This window comes from Portunus trituberculatus, chromosome 41, assembly GCF_017591435.1.
Source record: "Portunus trituberculatus isolate SZX2019 chromosome 41, ASM1759143v1, whole genome shotgun sequence".
Lineage (NCBI taxonomy): Eukaryota > Metazoa > Arthropoda > Malacostraca > Decapoda > Portunidae > Portunus > Portunus trituberculatus.
The window spans coordinates 2,862,331-2,888,853 of record NC_059295.1 but is presented as its reverse complement, the minus strand read 5'-3'; the positions used below and the strand labels follow the sequence as shown (position 1 = coordinate 2,888,853).

General features: G+C 38.3%; 1 protein-coding gene across 1 annotated transcript in view; it reads right to left on the bottom strand.

Annotated features, from left to right (window-relative positions):
* Positions 1 to 26,523, bottom strand: part of LOC123516403 (4'-phosphopantetheine phosphatase-like) — a 504,510-nt gene that overhangs the window by 363,152 nt on the left and 114,835 nt on the right. The window contains exon 5 of the mRNA XM_045275659.1: positions 13,536 to 13,592. Coding sequence (XP_045131594.1) covers positions 13,536 to 13,592 — 57 coding nt within the window. The remainder of the gene's footprint in view (positions 1 to 13,535; positions 13,593 to 26,523) is intronic.

The window sequence follows — 26,523 nt, the reverse complement described above, 5'->3', positions numbered from 1 at the left end:
CAAATTTGGAAAAAAATTACCTAGATAAAACTTCGTTAAAGCGAGTTTGGTGTTCATTACACTAGTAGATGGTAGCAAAACGAAACCTTCGTTGTAGCGAAATTTCGTTGTGTGAACCTTCGTTAAACGGGGGTTACCTGTATATATATATATATATATATATATATATATATATATATATATATATATATATATATATATATATATATATTATTAGATGTATTATATGTAAGAAACAATATTTATGACACACACTTTATTCACCATATGTAACACATTTTTACACATGTATGTAACATTGTTCCTGTTTCAGTGATTTCATTATACATGATCATGTATCATTTCTATGTCTTTATATAAATTTTGTATGTTATAGATTTACTAGTCATTACCATGTGTAAATTTTTTATCAATAATGCATCTTACTTTTGAAATTGCATCAAATTAATATATTTAGCCATGTTATACTTACAATATCATATTATTGCTATTCATTTGCAAACTAACTATATTTTCTTAATTGTTTTCACACTTATGTGATATCTATTTTGCTCAGTGCATTGTATGACTTGTCTTATTATTATTATTGTTCTTTTTTAATTGTTTAAATATTGACTAGAGTGCTCGGTGAGGACACCTTCGTTAGCGTGGTTGAGCAATATGATGGACACTACTTAATTAATGTAATGTTTTACCATAAGATGTACTGCGGCCGTGGGTATTGTTCCGCTACCCCACGGCACGCCACACATTCAGTCGTACCCAACGCAGCTTCGGGTTCACTCACGCTCGCCTGGTAATCTACTTGCCTGCCTTTCTTTGACTGGTCCTCCTGTCAAGCACAGCCAGTCTACCTCTACAGTCTACTGTCTACAGTCACACTCCAGTGTGTAGACTGTAATTCTGCATCATCACGCCAGCTACAAGCTCATTCAAGGCGCCCAAACTACAAGTCTCTGGCCGCCGGCTACTCATCAAGCCTCAATGCACTCGCTACCAAGTATTTTGTATTCCTACAATAAACACAGGGAAGCTTCCCCCTGGTGTTTCTTTCCATCACACCTGTATATGTCATTGGTGCCACTGGTACCAAGACACTATCTTCTTTTCCCTCTTCTATATCCATTTCTAATATTACATGGTCACTCTTTCCAAATGGGCACTTATATCTTATATCATCATTCATTTGTATACCCATAGTAAAAACTAGGTCCAATCTCGCTGGCTCGTCATTTTCTCTGAGTCTTGTGCATTCCTTTGCTCTCTGGTCCATCATATTGTCTATCATTAGGTTCAGGAATCTTTCTCCCCAGGCTTCTTCCCCCATACCACTTTCATAATTTTCCCAGTCCACTTCTTTATAGTTGAAATTTCCTACTAATATCACTTTTCTCCTTTCTTTAATGATTCTCGTGTGTGTATTTACCTAGTTGTAGTTTTACAGGGCCTGGACTCTATGCTCGTGTGGCCCTGTCTCCATATCTACACTTATCCAATCTTACTTTAAAAGTATGCACACTCGTTGCAGACACTACTTCTTCATTCAAACTGTTCCACGTCTCAATACATCTTTGCGGGAAACTATACTTTTTAATATCTCTTACATCTTCCTTCCTCAGCTTCTTACTATGCGATCTTGTGCTTCGACTGGCATATTCTTCTCTCAGGATCAGATACTCATTGTCCACTTGGTCCATTTTGTTTATCAATTTATAAACTTGTATGAGATCCCCTCTCTTCCTTCACTGCTCCAATGTTGGAAGATCTAAAGCCTTTAGTCTCTCCTCATATGTCATCCATTCAAGTTCTGGGACCATTCTTGTAGCCATTTTTTAAAGTCTCTCCAGCTTCCTTATGTGTTTCTTTTTGTGAGGGGTCCAGATTACTCCTGAATATTCCAATCTGGGTCTTATTATAGTACTTATCAGTTTCTTCATAATTTCTTTGTACATATAGTGAAATGCTATTCCAATATTCCTTAGCAAATTGCATGTCTCTCTGAAAGTTCTATCAATATGGCTTGCCGGTATATTATTTTCTTCCATCGTCACTCCCAAATCCTTTTCCTTTTTTACTTTCTCCAGTTCTATTCCATCTCCCATCATATAGAATCCCACTGGTCATCTTTCACTCTTTCCCATTTCCATGACATGGCTTTTGTCCACATTCAATTCTATCTCCCACTTTTTACTCCATTCCCAGATCTTATTTAGGTGTATTTACCTGGTTGTAGTTTTACAGGGCCTGGGCTTTATGCTCATGTGGCCCTGTCTCCATATCTACACTAATCCAATCTTACTTAAAAAGTATGCACACTCATTGCAGACACTACTTCTTCATCTAAACTGTTCCACGTCTCAATACATCTTTGTGGGAAACTATATTTTTTAACATCTCTCAGAAATCTTCCTTTTCTCAGCTTTTTACTATGCGATCTTGTGTTTTGAATGGCATATTCTTCTCTTAGGATCAGTTTCTCATTATCACTTGGTCCATTCCATTGATCAATTTATAAACTAGTATCAGATCTCCTCTCTCCCTTCTTTGTTCCAGGGTTGGTAGATCCATAGCCTTTAGTCTCTCCTCATATGTAATCCCTTCAAATTCTGGAACCATTCTTGTAGCCATTTTTTGTAGTCTCTCTAACTTCCTTATGTGTTTCTTTTTATGAGGGGTCCACACTACTCCTGCATATTCCAATCTGGATCTTATTATAGTACTTATCAATTTCTTCATCATTTCTTTGTCCATGTAGTGAAATGCTACTCCAATATTCCTTAGCAAATTATATGTTTCTCTAAAAATTCTATCAATATGGCTTACTGGTTGATTGTTTTCTTCCATCATCACTCCTAAGTCCTTTTCCTTTTTTACTTTCTCCAGTTCTACTCCATCTCCCATCTTATAGATTCCCACGGGTCGTCTTTCACTCTTTCCCATTTCCATGACATGGCTTTTGTTCACATTGAATTCCATTTCCCACTTTTTACTCCATTCCCAGATCTTATTTAGGTCTTCTTGCAGTATTTCACAATCCTCTTTTTGCTTTATAACTCTGCACAGTTTCGTATCATCTGCAAACAGATTTATGTAGCTGTTCACTCCTTCTGGCATGTCGTTAATATAAATGAGGAAAAGTATTGGTGCCAATACTGACCCCTGTGGCACTCCGCTTTCTACTGCTCTCCACTTGGACTTCATATCTTTAACTACCGTCCTTATTTCTCTCCCCCTCAAATAATTTTCTATCCATCTCAATGTGCTTCCTTTTAAGCCACCCTTCTCCTCTAACTTCCATAGTAATCTTGCATGTGGCACTTTGTCAAATGCCTTTTTTAAATCCAAATAAATACAGTCAACCCATCCTCTCTCTCTTGTACTCTATCAACTATTCTAGAATAGAAACTCAATAAATTAGTTACACACGACCGTCTTTTCTAAAACCAAATTGGCTATTTGATATTAATTTGTTGTCTTCAAGGAACTCGATCCATTGTTTCTTTATTATTCTTTCACACATCTTGCATATTACACTAGTTAGTGATACCGGTCTGTAATTTAAAGGTTCTTCCTTCCTTCCGCTCTTATATATGGGAACCACCTCAGCTCTTTTCCATTCTACTGGTACTGTTCCATTTTCTATTGAGCATTTTATGATGTTGTATATAGGACTTGCTAGTTCTTCCCTACATTCTTTCAGTATTCTGCCTGAGACTTCATCCGGTCCCATTGCCTTCTCTTCATCCAGTTCCTTCATTAACTCTTTTATTTCAAGCTTGGTTACTTTAATCTCTTTCATATAGACTGTCTCTCTATTACCCTGTGGCCTTTCAAATTTGGATTCCTTAGTAAAGACCTCCTGGAATTTATTATTTAATAGTTCTGCCATACTTTTGGGTCTTCCACCATCCGTTCTCTCCTTTTAACCTTTCTATTGTTTCTTTTTGCCTAATTTTTCCATTTATGAATCTATAGAACAATTTTGGTTGCTCCTTACATTTTTCGACAATGTCCTTTTCAAAGTTCTTTTCCTCTTCCTTCCTCACCTTAACATATTCATTTCTCGCTGCCTTGAAGTTTTCCTTATTTACTGGATTTCTATTTCTCCTCCACCTTTTCCATGCTCCATCTCTTTTCTCCTTTGCCCTAGCACACCTTGCATTAAACCAATCTTTCTTTCCTTCTTCTTTAGGTCTATATTTTGGGACATATTCCTGACTCCTGTTTTGTATATTTCCAAAAATAAGTTATACTTCTCTTGCATCGTCTCTGAGTTTTCCTTCTCCTCCCAGTTTACGTTTTTAAAATAGTTCTTCAATATCAGCCTTTCTGTAATTTAATCGGTCTCCTTTGTATGAATCGTCTCTATCTTCCTTTCCTTCTTCTATATCCATTTCTAATATTACATGGTCACTCTTTCCCAATGGGCACTTATATCTTATATCATTATTCATTTGTATACCCCTTGTAAAAACTAGGTCCAATCCTACTGGCTCGTCGTTTCCTCTGAATCTTGTGCATTCCTTTACTCTCTGGTCCATCATATTGTCTATCATTAGGTTCAGGAATCTTTCTCCCCAGGCTTCTTCCCCCATACCACTTTCATAATTTTCCCAGTCCACTTCTTTACAGTTGAAATTTCCTACTAATATCACTTTCCTCCTTTCTTTAACGATTCTCGTTAGACTCCTTATTGTGTCATCTATCATGTCTTTATATTCTTGATTGGTCCATGAATTTGTTTTTGGTGGCACATATGTTACAATGATTGTTAACTCTTTTTTATTAATATGCATCTTAACATACAGTACTTCTGCTTTTCCTTCCCACATTCCACTTGGTTTATCACTATCTCCTTCCTTAACATTATCATGACTCCTCCTCCTCCTTTACCCCTCTGTCTCTTCTCCATACATTATACCTATTATCCAAGTCTATTTTGATTGCCTCATTTAGTTTTGTTTCAGCCAGGCATACAATATCTGGATTTTCTTTCTTTATGTAATCTCTTAATTCTAATTTACTTGATAAAACCCGTCTATGTTTGTATACATCATTTTTAGTCTCTTGCCTTTATCATTTTTAGTTAAACTTGTTCCACTTTTTTTCTTCCTTCTCGTTTATATACCATTTCCTTATCCTGTCTCCTAGAATTCTCCAAAAATGCCTTTTTCCTCTTCTGACCTTTCATTATTTTTTCCCTTACTGCTGCTGCCAGTTCATTGTATCTCTTCCTTTCTTCCTCATTTCTATTTTTCTTTATATAGATATCCTTGCAGCCTTCTGTTTCTCTAAGTTTTGTTGTTCTATATAATATTTCTTCTGTTGCTGCTTGGATTTTAGTAGTATTTTAATTGGTCTCGTTTTTCCTTCTTGATATAGTTCCATTCTGTTTATTTCTTCTACTTCCTCTTCTAAGTTCTGCCTATCTTCGTCGTTTAGATTCTTCAGTAGGTCTTTGACTGATTTCATTTCTTCTTTTTCTCTTCTTGGTCTATATTTTATATTTTTTTCTTTCATTCCAAATACGAGTACACTCTTCTTTTTTTCTGCAATTTCACTAACTAGATTTTCTTTTGTCTTGAGGATTCCTATCATTTTGTTTGTCATATTTTCTTCTTTTTCTTTTAGTTATTCTTGAATCACCTCCTGAAAATCAGCCTTATCTTTCTTATCTTGGACTCTCCATGCTTGTACTTCTTTTTTAATCACGTTCTGTACTCTTTCCTCTTCCTTGTTTACTAGATCTTTCAACTTCTCTTTTTCTTTCTTGGCTTTATCGAGTCCTTCTTCCATCAATGTCTTGTAGTTAGCTACTTCCTTTTTCAGTTCTTCGTTTTCCGCTCTTAGCCTAGCTTCGTTTTCTTCCACTTTTTTTATCCTTTCTCTCAGTTTTATAAACTTTTTTTCCTGTTCTTCATTCTCTTTCATTCCCATATTTTCCTTTATCAATTTATCTAGTTTACGTTCAATAGTCAACACTCTCTTAAATAGTGAAGAATTAGCCGTATCGAAACCTTCGAATGCACTCTTTCCCTCATCAACATAGTCATCATCTTCTTTCATTCTTTCCCTAGTCTCATACCTGCTTTTTGATGGAATCTCTTCTTTACTCATGATTCTTTAACAGTTGATTTCATGAAAAATGAGTCCACACTATTTGCCCAGACCACTGTAAATACTATACAATAGGTAGTGAAGATCAGCTGATTGTCTGAGTGACCCCAGTGCGTCCTTCCTCGACCGCGTCTGTGTATTTACCTAGTTGTAGTTTTACAGGGCCTGGGCTTTATGCTCGTGTGGCCCCGTCTCCAAATCGACACTTATCCAATCTTACTTTAAAAGTATGCACACTCGTTGCAGACACTACTTCTTCATTTAAACTGTTCCATGTCTCAATACATCTTTGCGGGAAACTATATTTTTTAATATCTCTCAGACATCTTCCTTTTCTCAGCTTTTTACTATGCGATCTTGTGCTTCGAATGTCATATTCTTCTCTCAGGATCAGTTTCTCATTATCCACTTGGTCCATTCTGTTGATCAATTTATAAACTTGTATCAGATCTCCTCTCTCCCTTATTTGTTCCAGGGTTGGTAGATCCATAGCCTTTAGTCTCTCCTCATATGTCATCCCTTCAAATTCTGGAACCATTCTTGTATGTGTTTCTTTTTATGAGGGGTCCACACTACTCCTGCATATTCCAATCTGGGTCTTATTATAGTACTTATCAATTTCTTCATCATTTTTTTGTCCATGTAGTGAAATGCTACTCCAATATTCCTCAACAAATTATATGTTTCTCTAAAAATTCTATCAATATGGCTTACCGGTTGATTGTTTTCTTCCATCGTCACTCCTAAGTCCTTTTCTTTTTTTACTTTCTCCAGTTCTACTCCATGTGTGTGTATGTGTGTGTGTATTTACCTATTTGTATTTACCTATTTGTGTATTACAGGGCCCGAGCTAAGCTCTCTGTGTCCTGTCTCCTTGTCCACTCCTGTCATATCTCACTTTCATCTGATTGACACACACCGCGTCAACGACATCACTGTTCAGTTTATTCCACTTATCAATACTACGATGCAGGAAAATGTACTTTCTCACGTCATTTAGACAGATGTCTTTTATTAGTTTTTTTCCATGTCCTTGGAGATGATTACTTGTGGTCACCTTTATCAATTCTCTGTCCAATATGTCAATCTTGTTCACCAATTTATACATAGTTATCATGTCACCCCTTGTTCTTCTCTCTTCTAATGTGGTCAGCCCTAGCTCCCTCAGTCTTTCCTCATAGTCTAACTCCTTGAATCCTGGTACCATCCTTGTTGCCAGCCTCTGTACCCTTTCCACCTTCTTCACATTTTTCTTCATGTGTGGTGACCAGACGCAAGCTACATATTCTAACTGGGGTCTTATTAAAGTGCATAGTATCTTCTTCATCATTCCTTCATCTAGGTAGTGGAATGAAAGACCAATATTTTGAAGCATGTTATATGAGGCGCCCCAAGCCTATTTGTCGTAACCCCGTTAACCCTACTTTCGAGTAAAATGCACTCAAAGTTAAACACTGAAAACGCGCATGAAATTGGTCAAAATATATAAGTATTATACATCAAATGAAAGATCTCGGGTAGTTCTGTTTAGTTATGGTGGTTTTCAATAGTAAAACCAAAAAATTTCAGGTTCATGTCCGTAGATTTTTTTAGCCTATTTCCGTAGCGGTAAATTTTTTTTATGTGAAATAGTTTGTAAGGTGCTAGTTTAAGAATACATGTTAAAATTAAGAGTGTGTGAAGATTTCATGATGATAGCTGCAAAACTCGATTTTATGTGAATTTTTTTCGAGCGAAAAATAAATAATTTATTATTAGCGCAACTTTCATTATCCTTCCAAGTGTTTCATTTTCTATTATTGTTCGAAAGGGTTGACTAAAGGTAAAAGTATGTATTTACCTAAAATACAATCCAAGGCTGGGAAAGCTGAAGGGGCGCTGGTAGAAGCCATAACTTCAGGAAAAGTAGCATAGGTCTTGACATGGCAAGTTAAAGGGCGACGCACGTGAGAGAGAGAGAGAGAGAGAGAGAGAGAGAGAGAGAGAGAGAGAGAGAGAAGGAAAACATGCCTCTCATTGGCTGAGGCGCAGCGTGGGTGTGACGTCACGTACTTACGCGCTGCTGATTGGCTGGCTACCAGCAGCTGTGAGCGTGGAGATACAACAACACAGCTCGGGATGCAACATGTTAGTCTCGACTTTCCCTGTCATGTTTTTGAGCGACTTTGCACCTAGTTTTAGATGCCCAAATGGTTGAGTTTGGCTTGGCCGACCTTAGCATATGACTTTTAGACCCCTTCCCTACACCGAGCAACTGTTAACTCAGAATCTCAATTTTCCGGGGTTACGACAATATGGCACAGGGCGCCTCATATGTTTTCTGTGGGAAATAATGGATATAACAATAACTCACCCTTCGATAGGTCCACTACTCCACAGAAAACAATCTTCATATACGTGTGTCTTATACGTACTCACAAACTCTCCTTTTCACTTAACACACTTTGTGTTTTAATAATCCTGCGTCGTAACGCTGTTCCTTCACAGTAGTTACTCTATAATCCCTACTGGCCAGCAGTAATTATCCGAATACTTATCTGACTTTGCATAAGTGAACAGCGGATGAAGATCTCAGCGATTGTGATGTGGCGTCATGTTGAAGCCACAATACAGTAGCAGTCTCTGTGTTGTTGATATGGTATAATCCCGTATGACACAATCACTGTAGTAGTATATCCTTATGCGGTGATAGTGGAGCGAGAACTCCCTCCGTTCCCTATCTCTCTCTCTCTCTAGCCTTATGGTGAGTGTCCGAGTGTCTCGATGTGCTCAACTCGCCGCTTGAGCACTATTTCAGCGTCATTATAAACATACGTAGTTCGGTGTTTCCTGCACCGTTATAGTTATACCTTATCCTATGCTTATTGCTAATGTTAGTGCTTTACCCCTTTGTGCATTTTATGTACATCTATATACAACCTCCACTCAGCTTGTGGAACAACCGACTCATTCGTCTGTGGGACACATTTCCCACTCCTGGGGGGAGGCGGAAGATATGAAGTGGTACCCTTTTTTTTTGCATGTGTATCTAATCGTCCACTTCATATCGATCACTAGGTTTTTTATTCCTCTTGTATCTGTAGTTGGTTCATCCCCCTCATTCGGGCGTTAACAGCTGCTTGTCGTTTTCTCACGTTCTTCGGCAGACGGTTTGAATCTTAACTCCTATTCTCATACGTTATCTCAAGAGGGACCAGTTTATCTACCGTCCTGAGAGATAAATTACCTTTCGATAGGACCTTTACTAGTCTAAGGGTGCCAGTCTTGTTTGGCAAGATTTCAACAATTTTCCCTAAAGGCCACAATACTCTATTTGTTTCATTCTTTATGAGGACTATTTCTCCTTCTTTTAATATCCTAGAGGCTGGTCCTGGATTTGTTCCATAGTGATGTTCGAGGAGTGAAGTTAAGTATTCATCACGCCAGGTTGCATTCCACTTTTTTAACACCTTACTGAGGTGATTAAATCTTGTTCTTATATTAATCATGTTAGTTTCCTTTGTTAGGAGAAAGTCAGGGTCTTTAAGAGGTTCCATGTCTATGATTGCTGGCATGGGTTCTATCGGAGAACCTTGTAATAAATGGTTTGGAGTCAGGGGCTCAGGTTCATTTAAGGACTCTGATATATATGTCAAGGGACGGTTGTTCACCCTTGTTTCTATCTCTACGAGTAGTGTTCGCAGCTCATCTACTGTGATTCTTTTATTGTGTAGTACCTTTCGTAGGCATTTCTTCACCACTCCGATCATCCTTTCATAAAAGCCTCCTTGCCATGGAGCTCGCGGTGGAATGAATTTCCACTCACATCGCCGATCATCGAAGAATTGTCTGGTTTCTGGCATGTCGAATAAGTGCTTAAGAAAGGTTTCCGTGGCTCTGAAATTAGAACCATTATCCGATATGATTAATCTTGGACAAGACATTCCAAAATATCTTGTTAATGTGTTTCTCCTCCGGTGGCAGAGTGTTTTGCACGGTTACTCCTAAGTCTTTCTCCTCATTGGTCTCTTCAATTTTCTTATCACCCAGCCTGTAATCCTTGTTTGGTCTCTATCTACTTCTTCCTATTTTCATAACATAACATGTCTCTTGTTTATATTAAATTCCATCTGCCACTCTTTACTCCACTCATATATTTTATCAAGATCTTCCTGTAACTTGTTACAATCTTCCACATTCTTTACTCTCCTCATAATTTTAGTATCGTCCGCAAACATATTCATGTAACTGTCTGTTTTCATTCATTTCAGATTGTCAAATGTTAATAAGCTACTCCAGTATTAATGGTAGTAAACTTAGGGTAACAGGAAAATTTTTTAGGAAAATTTTTGGGTTGAGGCACCAATTTATTTATTTCTTATTTATTCTTCACTTCTGTTATCGCGTTTTCCGCTATCGCACGTTTTTTTAGGCACCAATTTTGCACAATAACGGAGGGTTAGGTGTACATCAACATAAATAACAAAAAGTAGAGACATCCCAATGAAAGAGTTAAAATATTTACATGGTTAAGAATTAGCGAGTATATCAAATTTGTTCTTAGATCAATTTGAGTCATGTACAACCTACAGTGCAGAGAAACCTGAAGTGGTAAAATTGTCAGTGAGTGTTGAGTTGGCATGATATTACAGACACTCATAACTAATGAATCTATCCACACTTAGGATGAATTAAACACTACTTTGAGAAAAGAGTTTACAATCTAATTTTATTTTGATAGGGCTTGGTTACATATAAATAACATGAAATATGACTAGGTAGACAGCCCGCTGACCTTTGTTAATTAACTTATTTGCTACCATCTTGGAAACAAAATTTAATACTGAAGAGTTGTCAAATAAAGATAATCTTTTTAAAAAGAAACTGAGAAGGGAATGCCATCAGATATGCACGAAAAATTAAATACAGTGGAGACTCAATACTTAAACATCATAATAGTCAAACTTTTCAATAGTGGAATGCAAAAGTTTGATGTAATACTTGAAAAGATACCTCATAGTCAAACATCCACACACATGATTGTAAACAAAGGCTCCCTGGCCTCTCCATTCCTCCCTCCATCAGTTGTGCTACGCAGGTCATCATAATAATATTCTTGTGTGTTCTATATGTATTCTTCATTTATAAATTTACATTAACACCAAAAGCTTGTTAGTGGTGAAAAAATCTAGAAATTGAAGTGGCGCACACATGGTTGTAAACAACGTTCTGGCCTCTTCCTCCCTGGCATTGCCACTGTCCCGTTCTGATACTGGTATTACAGGCAATACCAAAGCAAAATATCAGTATTACGGTATACCAGATACTGGAGCGCAACCCTAGTCTTGCTGCAGTTTTGAGAACAACAACATTCTTCTGTATTCTGTCAGTAGTTTTTCATTCAGAAACTTATAATGGCACCAAAGCAGCTTATTATTGTGGATATAATAAGGAATCTAGTGAGAGTGTAAATATTAGTGAGCCACAGTCCTCCAATAATGGGTTCACAGGAATCACACCAGGAGAAAAGTTAGAAAGACGTTTTCATAGATAGTGACTCATCCTTCCCACACTTCTGCCCTCCTCTTCTATGTTATCCATCACCTGCCTTCACTTACAGTATGTACAAATAAAAAAGAAAAAAAAAATTACTGAAATTTCTATAAACTTGAGGTTTTGCTAAGATTAGAACGAATTACCTGATAGTTGAACTTTTTAATGCTTGAACATTCATTTGGAACAAATTAAGTTCGAATATTGAGTTTCCACTGTAGTTTTCTTGAGTAGGGTATCCTATTCAGAAAATTTATTGACAGAATAGAGAGTGAATAATCAGTTAGATTATACAATAGGAAACCAGCAAAGAGACACCAAGTTATGACTAGATAAATCAGCTATAAAGACAGGTACAGGATTTGATTAGACAGTTGTACCAACTAAACAAGCAGACAAAGGCAGCATGGTATAAGATTTGTAAAACTACAATACACAACACCCAGGCATGCCAAAGTAAACCTTTGTGGTAGGCGTTATGATTGCAACAGACCTAACTGTTCAATAGGTCATCTCTGATGTCCAGGTTGGACAGTCTGACAGGCTAGGTTAAATATGTCTCTAAGTATCTAGTTGGCAGTTAAAGTTAAAATATCTGCTATTATAGACACAGGAAGTGAAATAATTAAAGAATCCATGGTGTCTCACCCAAACCTTAACATCGATAAAAGGTAAACTTTGCTAAACCTTTGTGTCTTGTTTACATTTAAACATGAAAAAAAGACAAACTACCAAATCTAGATGGAATGACTGGTAGTCCACTACAAGTACTAGGTGCAGTACATCTTATAATAGCCACTGGTTATCAAATAACTACCTTGATACAGGTATGCTCTTAGAAATTGATGTGTGAAATAAAGCAATATTAATGTGGGATACAGCTAACCAATCAGTAATATTGGGAGATGTCACCCATCCAACAAGGTTCATCCTCCAATATAAAGTATATCAAGAAAATCAAGCAAAGTTTCTACCAGTAACCAATGAACAAGCATTGAGAGCTTGTCACAAATCACTATACCACCAAGACATAATGGACTAACTGAAGTTGGTATCAAGAAAAGCAAAGGACAGACAAGTATGTTATCCATATATGTATGAGCTGATACTAACCAATACAATATGTGGCCCATAGCCAATAGCTCTAGAAATAAATAAATCAATAAATAAAATTTTAAAGGTGGGGAAATTTTGCTGGTGTAAGATGACCAAGCACTAGTCATATGCCTAAACATAGGTCATAAAACTGTATAATGATTTGCTGCCAATATTTACCCAGACTTCTAAAGAAAAAAATAAGGTAGAGAAACTACAGCATCTCTTTAAGAAACAAGACTGGAATCATCTATATCAGAAACAATATTCAATCGAGGGAATAATCTTGAAACAAAATACCTATTCGTAGTAGGTCAAAATGAACTAGGTAAGGCAGAAGGACCACCAAAGGAATTAGTACTTAAAAAATCCAAATCCAGTAAGAAGTCATGGTATTAATCCCTTGGCTCTATTGTCTTGTACCCATGTATGTGATATGGAGGTCCTGCAGTATAGTCCATCACATACTATCATACGTGACTGAGCAAAGTTTTAGATGTTTTAGATGGTATATTTCTGCTTGCGTTGGCTTTAAAACATGGTATTAGCCACTAGTATGTAAAAGCTTCTCCCACACTAACCAATTAGGGACCACTGTATGTGGTGTGATGTGATGTAGCAGCATCTCATGCTTTGTCTTTGATTTCAAATGCTTTAGTATTACTGTAATAGTCATACAGAGTATTATAGATCTCTTGCTAGTATTGCCTAGTCATTTTTGCCTCTTGTGAATGTGTGTGTGGTGGAAATGGAGGAAAACAGTGGTTCTAGTTCTGGCTTAGAATACCTACCTGGAGATTGATGATGACTATAGTGAGGAAGGTAGTGAGGGTAGTGTCTGCTGTGACCTGATGGAGGAAAGTGACAGTGAATTATTAGGTGAGAGAACCGATTGTTGACTGAGGCTGGGAGATGATGTCAGACATTTTTGGAGATGCTTTTCCTGATGATTGGCCAATTTTCAGGGATGCAGTAGCAACAGGGATAAGTGATGTAGCTCCTGTTTTTGCACATGAGAGATTTTGTCATGTTTTTTTTAAGAGGAAGTGTTGATAAACTGTGTCAATGGATGAATAATAAAGCTGAATATTTTAGCAATAAAAGATCATTATCATCATCATCATCATCATCATTCATCATCACTATCATCATGGTGACTAAACTCATAGCCTAACCACTAAAAACCTATTCTCCTATTGCTGCCCCTGCTGCTGCCACTGCTGCTACTACTACTACTACTACTACTACTACTACTACTACTGCTGCTGCTGCTGCTGCTGCTGCTGCTGCTGCTGCTGCTGCTGCTACTACTACTACTACTACTACTACTACTACTACTACTACTACTACTACTACTACTACTACTACTACTACTACTACTACTACTACTACTACTGCTGCTGCTGCTGCTGCTACTACTACTACTACTACTACTACTACTACTACTACTACTACTACTGTTACTACTACTACTACTACTGTTACTACTACTACTTTTTTATGCAAGAGGAAAACTAGTCAAGGGCAAAAAAAAAAATATATATATATAATAATAATAATAATAATAATAAAAAAAAAAAAAAAAAAAAAGGCCCACTCCAATGCAAGTTACCTAAAAGGTTAAGTAAATAATTAGCCAAAAAACAGGGACAAATGTCTTGAAACCACCCTTTTAAAAGAAGTCAAGTCATAGGAAGATGGTAATACAAAAGCAGGCAGGGAGTTCCAGAGTTTATCAGAAAAAGGTATGAATGATTGAGTGTACTTGTCAACTCTTGCAATATATAGTTTGACAGAATAGGGGTGAGAGGAAGAAAAAAGCCTTGTGCAGCTAGGCTGCAGGAGGAGGGGAAGCCTGCAGTAAGCAAGATCAGTAGAAAATTTAGCATGAAAATAGTGATAAAAGATAGCAAGGGATGCAGCATTCCAGCAGTGAAAAAGAGGCTGAAGACAGTCAGTCAGAGGAGGGGAGTTAATGAGACAAAAAGCCTTTGATTCCATCCTATCTAATAAAACTCAGTAAGTGGAATCCCCAAAACATGTGACAAGTACTCCATACAAATATGGATAAGGCCTTTGTACAGAGTTAACAGTTGAAGGGTTGAGAAAAACTGGTGGAGACGCCTCAGAACACCCAACTCCATAGAAGTTGTTTTAGCATGAGATAAGATGTGAAGTTTTCAGTTAAAATTATGAGTAAAGGACAGACCGAGGATATTCAGTGTGGAAAAGGGAGGCAGTTAAGTGTCACTGAAAAAGAGGGGATACTTGTCTGGAGGGTTGTGTTGAGTTGATAGATGGAGGAATTGAGTTTTTTAGGCTTTCAACACAACTAATTTTTCTCTGCCTCAATCAGAAATCTTAGAGATTAGAAGTCAGCCTTTCTCTGACATCTCTGCATGATCTGGTAACTTTCTGAAGGGATGGTTGTCTCTGAAAAGACGTGGAAAAATGAAGGATGGTATCATCAGCATAGGAGCAGATAGGGCAAAATGTTTGGTTAAGAAGAGCATTAATGAATAATAAAAAGAGAGTGGATGATAGGACAGAACCCCAAGGATCACCACTCTTAATAGATTTAAAAGAACAGTGGCCATCTACCACAGCTACAATAGAACGTTCAGAAAGTAAACTTGAGATAAAGTTGCAGAGAAAAGGATAGAAACTGTAGGAGGGCAGTTTTGAAATCAAGGCTTTGTGGCAGACTCTATCAAAAGCTTTTAATATGTCTAATGCTACAGCAAAAGTTTCCCAAAAATCTCTAAAAGAGGATGACCAAGACTTAGTAAGGAATGCCAGAAGATCACCAGTAGAGTGACCTTGACGGAAGCCATACTGGCGATCAAAAAGAAGATTGTGAAGTGACAGATGTTTGAGAATCTTCCTATTGAGGGCATATTCAAAAACTTTAGACAAGCAAGAAATTAAAGTTATAGGACAGTAGTTAGAGGGATTAGAACTGTCATCTTTTTTTAGGAACAGGTTGAATGTAGGCAAACTTCCAGCAAGAATGAAAGGTAGAAATCGATAAACATACCTGAAAGAGTTTGGCCAGGCAAGGTGCAAGCACGAAAACACTGTTTTTGAGAACAATAGTAGAAGGGACCCCATCAGGTCCATAAGCCTTCTGAGGGTTTAGGCCAGCGAAGGCATGGAAAACATCATTACAAAGAACTCTGATTATAGGTATGAAATAGTCAGAGGGAGAAGAAGAGGGAGGGACAAGCCCAGAATCATCCAAGGTGGAGTTGTTGGTAAAGGTTTGAGAGAAGAGTTCAGCTTAGTGGACACTTGAGATGGCAGTGGTGCCATCAGGGTGAAATAAAGAAGGGAAAGATGAAGAAGTGAAATTATTGAAGATGTTTTTGGCCAGATGCCACAATTCACAAGGGGAGTTGGAGTTTGAAAGATTTTGACATTTTCTATTTATGAAGGAGTGTTTGGCAAGTTGAAAAACAGCCTTGGCATGATTTCAGGCAAAGATGTAAAGTGCATGAGATTCTGGAGATGTAAGACTCAAGTACCTTTTTGTGGGCAAACTTTCTATCGTGTATAGCATGAAAACAGGCTGTGTTAAACCAAGGTTTAGAGGATTTAGGTTGAGAAAAAAATGAGGAATGTACAACTCAATGCCAGACACTATCACCTCTTATGCAATCAGCACACAGAGGTGGGTCTCTGACACGGAAACAGTAATCATTCCAGGGAAAATCAGCATAATACCTCCTCAGGTCCCCCCAATTGACAGAGGCAAAATGCCAGAGACATCTCTGCTTTGGGGGATCTTGAAGAGGAAATGGAGAGATAGGGCAAGATACAGAAATTAGATTGTGATTGCAGGAGCCTAAAGGAGAAGATAGGGCAATGGCATAAGCAAAAGGATTAGAGGTGAGCAAGAGATCAAGAATATTAGGAGTATGTCCAAGATGGACAGAAATGTGAGTAGGGTGTAGATCATGGAGGATAGCAAAGTTGAAGGCTAGTTCACTAAGATGGTCAGTGAAAAGAGAGGAAAGCCAAAGCTGGTGGTGAACATTGAAATCTCCAAGAATGGAAATTTCTGTGAAAGAGTAGAGGGACAGAATATGCTCCACTTTGGAAGTTAAATAGTCAAAGAATTTACTATAGTCAGAGGAATTAGTGGAGAGATAAACAGCAAAGATAAGTTTAGTTAGAGAGTGACTATTGAGTCAAAGCCAGATGGTGGAAAACTCGGGAGGTTCATGAGCGTGGGCACGAGAGCAAGTTAAATCATTGCGCACATAGACGCAACATCCAGCATTGGAATGAAAATGAGGATAGAGAAAGTATGAGGAAATAGAAAAGGGGCTACTGCCAGTAGCGTCCAACAACTGTGTTTTGGTGAGGAAAAGAAGATGAGGTTTAGTAGAAGAGGTGGTGTTCTACAAATTGAAAATTAGATCTAGGACTGCGAATGTTCCAGAAGTTCATGAAGCAAAAGTTGAGGGAGGTGTCAAGACATTTTGGGTCATCATCAAGAGAGCAGTCTTATCTGGGGACATTTCTGGTCCCCTCCCCAGAAGGGGACTCCAAGGCTATATTTGGAGTTGCCACTTTTTTAATTTGAATTTTAAGTGAAGGGTGTGTTTGTGTGGTAAGTGCATGTAGTTTTGTGTGAAAAAGGAGAGTTGTCTTTAGAGGGCAGGCTGTGACTGTTCCCTTGATTTCTTGAGTTGTGATACACAAAGGAAAAGGTTCAGTGAGATCACAACTACCTTTAATGGAAAGTTCATAGCAAACACTGAACTAGTGCTATTAGACCTTGCTGGGAGTTAATTATCATTTTGGTATGTGTTTACTACCTCCTCCTCCTCCTTCTCCTCCTCCTCCTCCTCCTCCTCCTACTTCTACTACTACTACTACTTCTACTTTTTTTACTTCTAGTACTAGAACATACTACTACTTCTACCATAATGAATGAGTAAACTCGCAGCCTAACCACTAAGAGCCTATTCTGTTGCTGCAGCCGCTACTTCTTCTTCTACTACTACTACTACTACTACAACTTTTACCTCTACTAGCAGCATACTACTACTACTATTAATAGCACTACCATAATATTTTCTTATCCTTTTCTTTTCTTTTTTATTCTCATTTATATTATCATTATTTTTATTATTTTTGTTTTCATAAACCTAATGTACACAATGAAAGTGGAAAGCATTTATAAACAGAAATACAAATGAAAATTACAATGGGAAAAAGGTTTAGGAGTAAAGGTGTGTTGCCCGGAATCATGTGGGGGTTGGTGCCCTGAGGCAGTATAGTGGCTTGCAGTAGCGTGCAGCTGGACAGTAGCAAAGGGGTCAAGACTGTAACTTCAAAATAATATTTTTCCATCTTATCGTAAGGGCTCAAGGAAATTATTAGAGGTTTTCAACTGTTTTCACAATTTTGTTGATAGTTTAACAAGAAGTCAGTATTGTTAGATGGAGAAAAATTGTACATAATAATGCAATAAATTACCTATGTGATCTTTGAAATTAATCCTATAAACCTTGGAGAAAAAATGTGAGGAGAGGCTATGATGTCAGGGAAGTGAATTGTATGATTCCACTGCAATTAGGATTTTCAGTATAAATCTAGGTTTCCAATGAAAATAGGTTCTCTTCAAGGCGAAGAAAGAATGGGAGATTGGTAAGTATCTTGGGGTGGGAGGGGTGGAGGGTCGAGAGGGACAATGGCCAGTGAGGACAATGTTGTTTGTTCCTCTCCACTACGAGGCCCAAACGGTAATGACAGCTCCACCGTGGGGTGGGCCACTATCACAGCTCAAGTGACCTAGATGCAGTCAAAACCAAAAAGCCCAGTGCCTAGAAGACCTTGTAATAGCTAGACCGTAGGTTAGATCCTGAACGTTCATAAAAGTCGCAGGAGATTACAAGACGAGTTATTTCAAGAATTTCATTACCAGTTCATCTGTGAGATCCACACACAATCAAGCTACATTAAAGTATTTCAGAGTTCTATATACATCATCAGAAGAGCAGTAAACACTTGCTATTAATTATAACAAGTGATGAATGATGAGATAAATCTTCACATGTTTGTATGTCTCAGACACTTCTGCTACAATATTCCCTCTTTGACTGATTGTTATGGCTTACACAGGCAAATAGTAATCAAGTTACTAGAACATACAATTCTTACTGGAGTCATAGTTAATATTAATACATAGTAATTTACCGAAACACTGAATATTTCTGCAAAAAACTATTGGTGAAAGGGCGTCTTGAGCCCGAGGGAGTGAGACAATCATGGGTCCCTCTTAATCCCTGACCAACTTTATCTATTTATTCATTTAACTATTTTTGGCGGTATTTCATTAGTAATTCACTATCACTCACTGCCACGGAGTCCAGGTTATCCTCATGGTATGAGCGTATATGAATACTAAGATATGATATCCATTATAGCAGGCAATAGAGGACTGGGAACAAATTTAATATCGTGGTGAAAGACAACACGCCAAGCTAAAAAGGTCACAAGAAGAAGAAGCGGCCAAGTCGCCGGAGTCTCCGCCGTCTGTGGCCAATCTCATCATCTCTGCTTTATTTTTTGGTATTCCATGTAAGATTTCACTTTATGCATTACAAAACAATCCTTTCTTGGGGACAAGGTTTGTAAAAAGCTAATAGAAATGTTGTTTTGTGAACATATATGCATATATAAGACAGTAACACCACCTCCAGAGGTGGTGTTCCCAGCAACCTCAGAGCAACCTCGTCACTGTCCCCTCCAAGTGTTCATGGAAGCCATTTCACGGCAAGAGGTTACTCTGAGGTTGTTAAAGAATCTTGGATCCAGTTCCAGGAGCGCTAGATACAGGCAGGGAGCCAGACAATCACAGCGAAGCTGCAGCGTTCGGTTCCTCACCCGGCAAATTCAAACCCAGAAAATTTGGTAAAATGGATGTGGTTGTACGTTATGCGGACTTTTTTGGTCTAACTTTATATAGTATGTTAAACCGGAAATTTGTTAGACAAACGTTCGTTAAGCAGAGTATTACTGTGTGTGTATATATATATATATATATATATATATATATATATATATATATATATATATATATATATATATATATATATGCTTGTATCTGCATGATTGTTTGGTGATTCCATGGGCATTGATTCCTTTAAAATGGTGGGGGGAACGTCAGGGAGGAGGCGAGCTTGCCATGCTTGTAGGAATTTTAATCCAAGGGGGCGAGCATAGTGAGCAAAATTTACCGACATTTTGAGGCCACGTGATATATATGTTAAGCATTTTATTGTCTACTTGTTTCTTATGCTTTGTTCTTTTGCCTCTACTAACATTAACTATTAGTAGTATGGCAGAACTTAAATTATTGTGTATGTTAAGGCACCCTATCACGAGTTCTCTCTTGCCATCCATATATTTTTTTCTCTTCTTTTCTTCAAAGTAACAACCTCTTCTGTATAAATTTTGTTTCCTGGTATATCATACACTGCTGGTCAGAATGGAAGGCACGAAAGGGACCACGACTTCCACTCTGACCAAATTTCATTCATCCCGTCTTAACTCCTAAACATACGGTGGGATTCGCTGTATGTCGCTATCCGACAACTCTGCAGCTCTAGTAGTCAAAGTAGATATGTTTCCTTAGCCAACGTTCGCCTGTGGTTCATGTGCATGCATTTAAATTTTCTTTCACCTCCCCTCACAGCCCCTTTTTGTGGATGCGTGTGCCCTGTTACTATCTATTATGGGACCTAGGAAACTAATTAGTAATGCCCAAATCTCAGTCATTTGTGCCTTAGTGAGGGAGAATAAGTCAAATCAAGAAATTGCCATAAACACTGGCAAAGCTATCAGAACTTTTCAACATTGGACCAAAATTAATAAAGTACACGAGAATCACCTTGGTCAGTTGAAGTGTGCTTGTAATTTTACTAGGCAAGTCACCTCTGCTGGAGGGGAGCTTTCACATGAGATACGCTTTGCCATGTCACGCAGTCACACTTCGAAGTATATGACCACCCACATGATATAAAATTATAGAAGTACATGAGACTTACCATAGGTCAGTTGAAATGTGCTTCGGATTTTGCGAAGCAAGCCACCGCTGCTGGAGAGAGCTTTCACATGAGATACGCAAAGATCAAGGTACCGGCAGACTTTAAAGAACTGAGAGCCACCCACATGCCACAAGGTCCCTAAAATGCCCGTCGGAAAGCTAAACCCCAAATTCAAAAGCCCATCTTTCCGAAGGGTGGAGTGGAGGGCATGTGAAAGCTCTTCAGCAGCGGTGGCTTGCTTCAAAAAATCCAAGCACATTTCAACTGACCTATGGTAAGTCTCATGTACTTCTATAATTTTACTTCAGCAACCCACCGCCATTGCTGGAGAGGCTACACATGAGATTTTGAAGCCATGTGGGTGTACTCTCAGAACTACACAATACTTAACATTCTCCAAGTGAGTGATTCATAATTAAACAAACTAAATATGAATCCAAACTTCATTGTATGAAAAAATCCTCCTCCTTCCACAGATATGGCCCTTACAAAAAACATATAGTACATGTATAAAAAACAAAATAAGTCAATTGAGTTCCAACGCAAATGAATAGAGAAACCTGTCAACGTTACAATACAGAATCCAGTATGGCCTCTTGAAAAGAATCTGAAACCTGAGTGATCTCCTTATTATAGTGTTTAGCAAAGGTTGTCTCCTGAGTCCAACCCACCTTAGATAAGATAATGGGAACTGGGACATCCATGGCTTTGGCCTTGGAAGCAGAGGCTGGTCGAACACTTCCAGCCGTGAATTTCTTAGTGTTGATACCACAGTCGGCAAGGACAGTCTTAATCCACCTTGACACTGTATCTTTGGAAACACTTTTATGTGGCTTCACCAAACTGATGAGGAGTTTCCCATTATCCTTCCCAAATTCCTTTCTCAGATTTTCTGTTCTGTTAAGATATTCCTTCAAGGTATTCACAACACAAATTCTAGAATTAGGTAAATAAGCATGAAACTTAAGCATTCTAATGTTAAACTTAGGACGGCACTGCTTAATGTTTCCCCCTAACCAAAGAGATACAGAATTGTTGTCAACAATAGCATTGGAATACAATAATAAATGTAAGGTCTGTACTCTCACAGCCTGAGTCAATGCCATAAGCATCACCAATTTCAAAGTTAAAGACTTCAAGGACAGGTCTGGTAATGGGCCCATGGACCTCAGCTTCTGCAATACTGGCCGCACATCCCAAGTTTCAGCATACCTAGGGCAAGAGGGTCTCAAGTTAAACACACCACGCATAAACCTATTGATAAGTGGATGATTCCCAGCTCTACATCCTTCCAACATAATTCCTAAAGCAGAGAGAGCACCTCTTGCCGTGTTAACTGACTCATACCCCACACCTCTATGAAATGTCTCCGAAAGAAAATTCTAAACATTAGTTACAGAGGGAGTAGAGGGATTGATTCCCCGGCCGGGTGGAGATATTTGGGTGTGTCTCCTTTCACGTGTAGCCCCTGTTCACTTAGCAGTGAGTAGCTACGGGATGTAAATCGAGGAGTTGTGACCTTGTTGTCCCAGCGTGTGGTGTGTGCCTGGTCTCAGGCCTATCCGAAGATCGGAAATAATGAGCTCAGAGCTCGTTCCGTAGGGTAACGTCTGGCTGTCTCGTCAGAGACTGCAGCAGATCAAACAGTGAAAACACACACACACACACACACACGAGACGCGGTAGAGGAAGGACGCAATACCGTCGCTCCCGGGAATCAGCTGATCTTCACTACCTTTGTTTGGGTTTACAGTGGCCTGGGCAAAAAGTGTGGACTCATTTTTTTTTTCATGAATACAGTGTTAAATAATAATAATGAGTGAGAAAGATATTCCATCTAAATGCAGGTATGTGACAAGGGAAAGAATGAAAGCTGATGATGACAATGTTGGTGAGGGAGAAAGAGAATTTGAAGGCTTTGATACGGCGCAAACTTCACTATTTGATAGAGTCTTGACTATCGAACGTAAATTAAATAAATTGATAAAGGAGAGTATGGGAATGAAAGAGAATGAAGAACAGGATAAAGAGCTCCAGAAATTGAAAGAAAGGATAAAAAGAGTGGAAGAAAACGAAACTAGGCTAAGAACCGAAAATGAAGAATTAAAGGTCCAAATAGCGATTATGGTATTCACTCTGTGTGCTGGTAATAAAACAGTCATAGTCTCCGCGTCAATCACATTACCAAGGTATTCAATCCACTTAGCAGGAACCAAGACTGAGTTTCCTTCATTAATACTAAAACCCAACCAACTCAGGGCATCAATAGTGTCCTTAACCCCTTCGCGCCGGATGTTAAAAAAGCCCGCCTGTATGATATACGGGTGGTAGTGCCGCGCCAGCTGGAAACTCGTGCAAGCTTGTCATACTTGTCGCCTTTGTGTATTATGCTGCTATTTTTTAGTTACTATATCGCCTTCAAGAGGGACGCTTCTCTTCGGAGAGAGAGAGAGAGAGAGAGAGAGAGAGAGAGAGAGAGAGAGAGAGAGAGAGAGAGAGAGAGAGAGAGAGAGAGAGAGAGAGAGAGAGAGAGTGACATTTGCTAATATTTTAGACACAAGCAGGACATGTAGCTTATCTTTCGAGAGGAAGAGGGAAGGAGGGAAGGAGAGGGAAATGAAGGAGGGAAGGAGAGAGAGAGAGAGAGAGAGAGAGAGAGAGAGAGAGAGAGAGAGAGAGAGAGAGAGAGAGAGAGAGAGAGAGAGAGAGAGAGAGAGAGAGAGAGAGAGATTTGAAAATTTGTTGTTGTGTGTGTATTTACCTGTGTATTTACCTAGTTGTAGTTTTACAGGGCCTGGGCTTTATGCTCGTGTGGCCCCGTCTCCATATCTACACTTATCCAATCTTACTTTAAAAGTGTGCACACTCGTTGCAGACACTACTTCTTCATCTAAACTGTTCCACGCCTCAATACATCTCATGGAAACTATATTTTTAATATCTCTCAGACATCTTCCTTTCTCAGCTTTTTACTATGCGATCTTGTGCTTCGGTGTCATATTCTTCTCTCAGGATCAGTTTCTCATTATCCACTTGGTCCATTCCGTTGATCAATTTATAGACTTGTATCAGGTCTCCTCTCTCCTTCTTTGTTCCAAGGTTGGTAGATCCATAGCCTTAGTCTCTCCTCATATGTCATCCCTTCAAGTTCTGGAACCATTCTTGTAGCCATTTTTGTAGCCTCTCCAATTTCCTTATGTGTTTCTTTTATGAGGGGTCCACACTACTCCTGCATATTCCAATCTGGGTCTTATTATAGTATTTATCAATTTCTTCATCATTTCTTTGTCCATGTAGTGAAATGCTACTCCAATATTCCTCAGCAAATTATATGTTTCTCTAAAAATTCTATCAATATGGCTTACTGGTTGATTGTTTTCTTCCATCGTCACTCCTAAGTCCTTTTCCTTTTGACTTTCTCCAGTTCTACTCCATCTCCCATCTTATAGATTCCCACAGGTCGTCTTTCACTCTTTCCCATTTCCATGACATGGCTTTTGTTCACATTGAATTCCATTTCCCACTTCTTACTCCATTCCCAGATCTTATTTAGGTCTTCTTGCAGTATTTCACAATCCTCCTTTTGCTTTATAACTCTGCACAGTTTCGTATCATCCGCAAACAAATTTATGTAGCTGTTCACTCCTTCTGGCATGTCGTTAATATAAATGAGGAAAAGTATTGGTGCCAATACTGACCCCTGTGGCACTCCGCTTTCTACTGCTCTCCACTTGGACTTCATATCTTTAACTACCGTCCTTATTTCTCTCCCTCAAATAATTTTCTATCCATCTCAATGTGCTTCCTTTTAAGCCACCCTTCTCCTCTAACTTCCACAGTAATCTTGCATGTGGCACTTTGTCAAACGCCTTTTTAAATCCAAATAGATGCAGTCAACCCATCCTCTCTCTCTTGTACTCTATCAACTATTCTAGAATAGAAACTCAATAAATTAGTTACACAAGACCGTCCTTTTCTAAAACCAAATTGGCTATTTGATATTAATTTGTTGTCTTCAAGGAACTCGATCCATTGTTTCTTTATTATTCTTTCACACATCTTGCATATTACACTAGTTAGTGATACCGGTCTGTAATTTAAAGGTTCTTCTTCCTTCCACTCTTATATATGGGAACCACCTCAGCTCTTTTCCATTCTACTGGCACTGTTCCATTTTCTATTGAGCATTTTATGATGTTGTATATAGGACTTGCTAGTTCTTCCCTACATTCTTTCAGTATTCTGCCTGAGACTTCATCCGGTCCCATTGCTTTCTCTTCATCCTGTTCCTTCATTAACTCTTTTATTTCAAGCTTGGTTACTTTAATCTCTTTCATATAGATTGTCTCTATTACCCTGTGGCCTCTCAAATTTGGATTCTTTAGTAAAGACCTCCTGGAATTTTTTATTTAATAGTTCTGCCATACTTTTTGGGTCTTCCACCATTCCATTCTCTCCTTTTAACTTTTCTATTGTTTCTTTTGCCTAATTTTTCCATTTATGAATCTATAGAACAATTTTGGTTGCTCCTTACATTTTTCGACAATATCTTTTCAAGTTCTTTTCCTCTTCCTTCCTCACCTTAACATATTCATTTCTCGCTGCCTTGAAGTTTTCCTTGTTTGTTGGATTCCTATTTCTCCTCCACCTTTTCCATGCTCCATCTCTTTTCTCCTTTGCCCTAGCACACCTTGCATTAAACCAATCTTTCTTTCCTTCTTCTTTTGGTCTATATTTTGGGACATATTCCTGACTCCTGTTTTGTATATTTCCAAAAATAAGTTATATTTGTCTTGCATTGTCTCTGAGTTTTCCATCTCCTCCCAGTCTACGTTTTAAAATAGTTCTTGAGATTCTCAATATCAGCCTTTCTGTAATTTAATCGGTCTCCTTTGTATGAATCGTCTCTATCTTCCTTTCCTTCTTCTATATCTATTTCTAATATTACATGGTCACTCTTTCCCAATGGGCACTTATATCTTATATCGTCATTCATTTGTATACCCCTTGTAAAACTAGGTCCAATCTCGCCAGCTCGTCGTTTCCTCTGAATCTTGTGCATTCCTTTACTCTCTGGTCCATCATATTGTCTATCATTAGGTTTAAGAATCTTTCTCCCAGGCTTCTTCCCCATACCACTTTCATAATTTTCCCAGTCCACTTCTTTACAGTTGAAATCTCCTACTAATATCACTTTTCTCCTTTCTTTAACGATTCTCATTAGACTCCTTATTGTGTCATCTATCATGTCTTTATATTCTTGATTGGTCCATGAATTTGTTTTTGGTGGCACATATGTTACAATGATTGTTATCTCTTTTTTATTAATATGCATCTTAATATACAATACTTCTGCTTTTCCTTCCCCACATTCCACTTGATTGATCACTATCTCCTTCCTTAACATTATCATGACTCCTCCTCCTCCTTTACCCACTCTGTCTCTTCTCCATACATTATACTTATTATCCAAGACTATTTTGATTTCCTCAACCATGTCTCTCGAATGTGTTTGTGTGTGTATTTACCTAGTTGTATTTACCTAGTTGTAGTTTTACAGGGCCTGGGCTTTATGCTCGTGTGGTCCCGTCTCCATATCTACACTTATCCAATTTTTCTTTAAAACTATGTACACTCTTTGCTGATACCACTTCCTCACTCACACTGTTCCAAGTCTCAACACATCTTTGCGGGAAACTAAATTTTTTAACATCTCTCA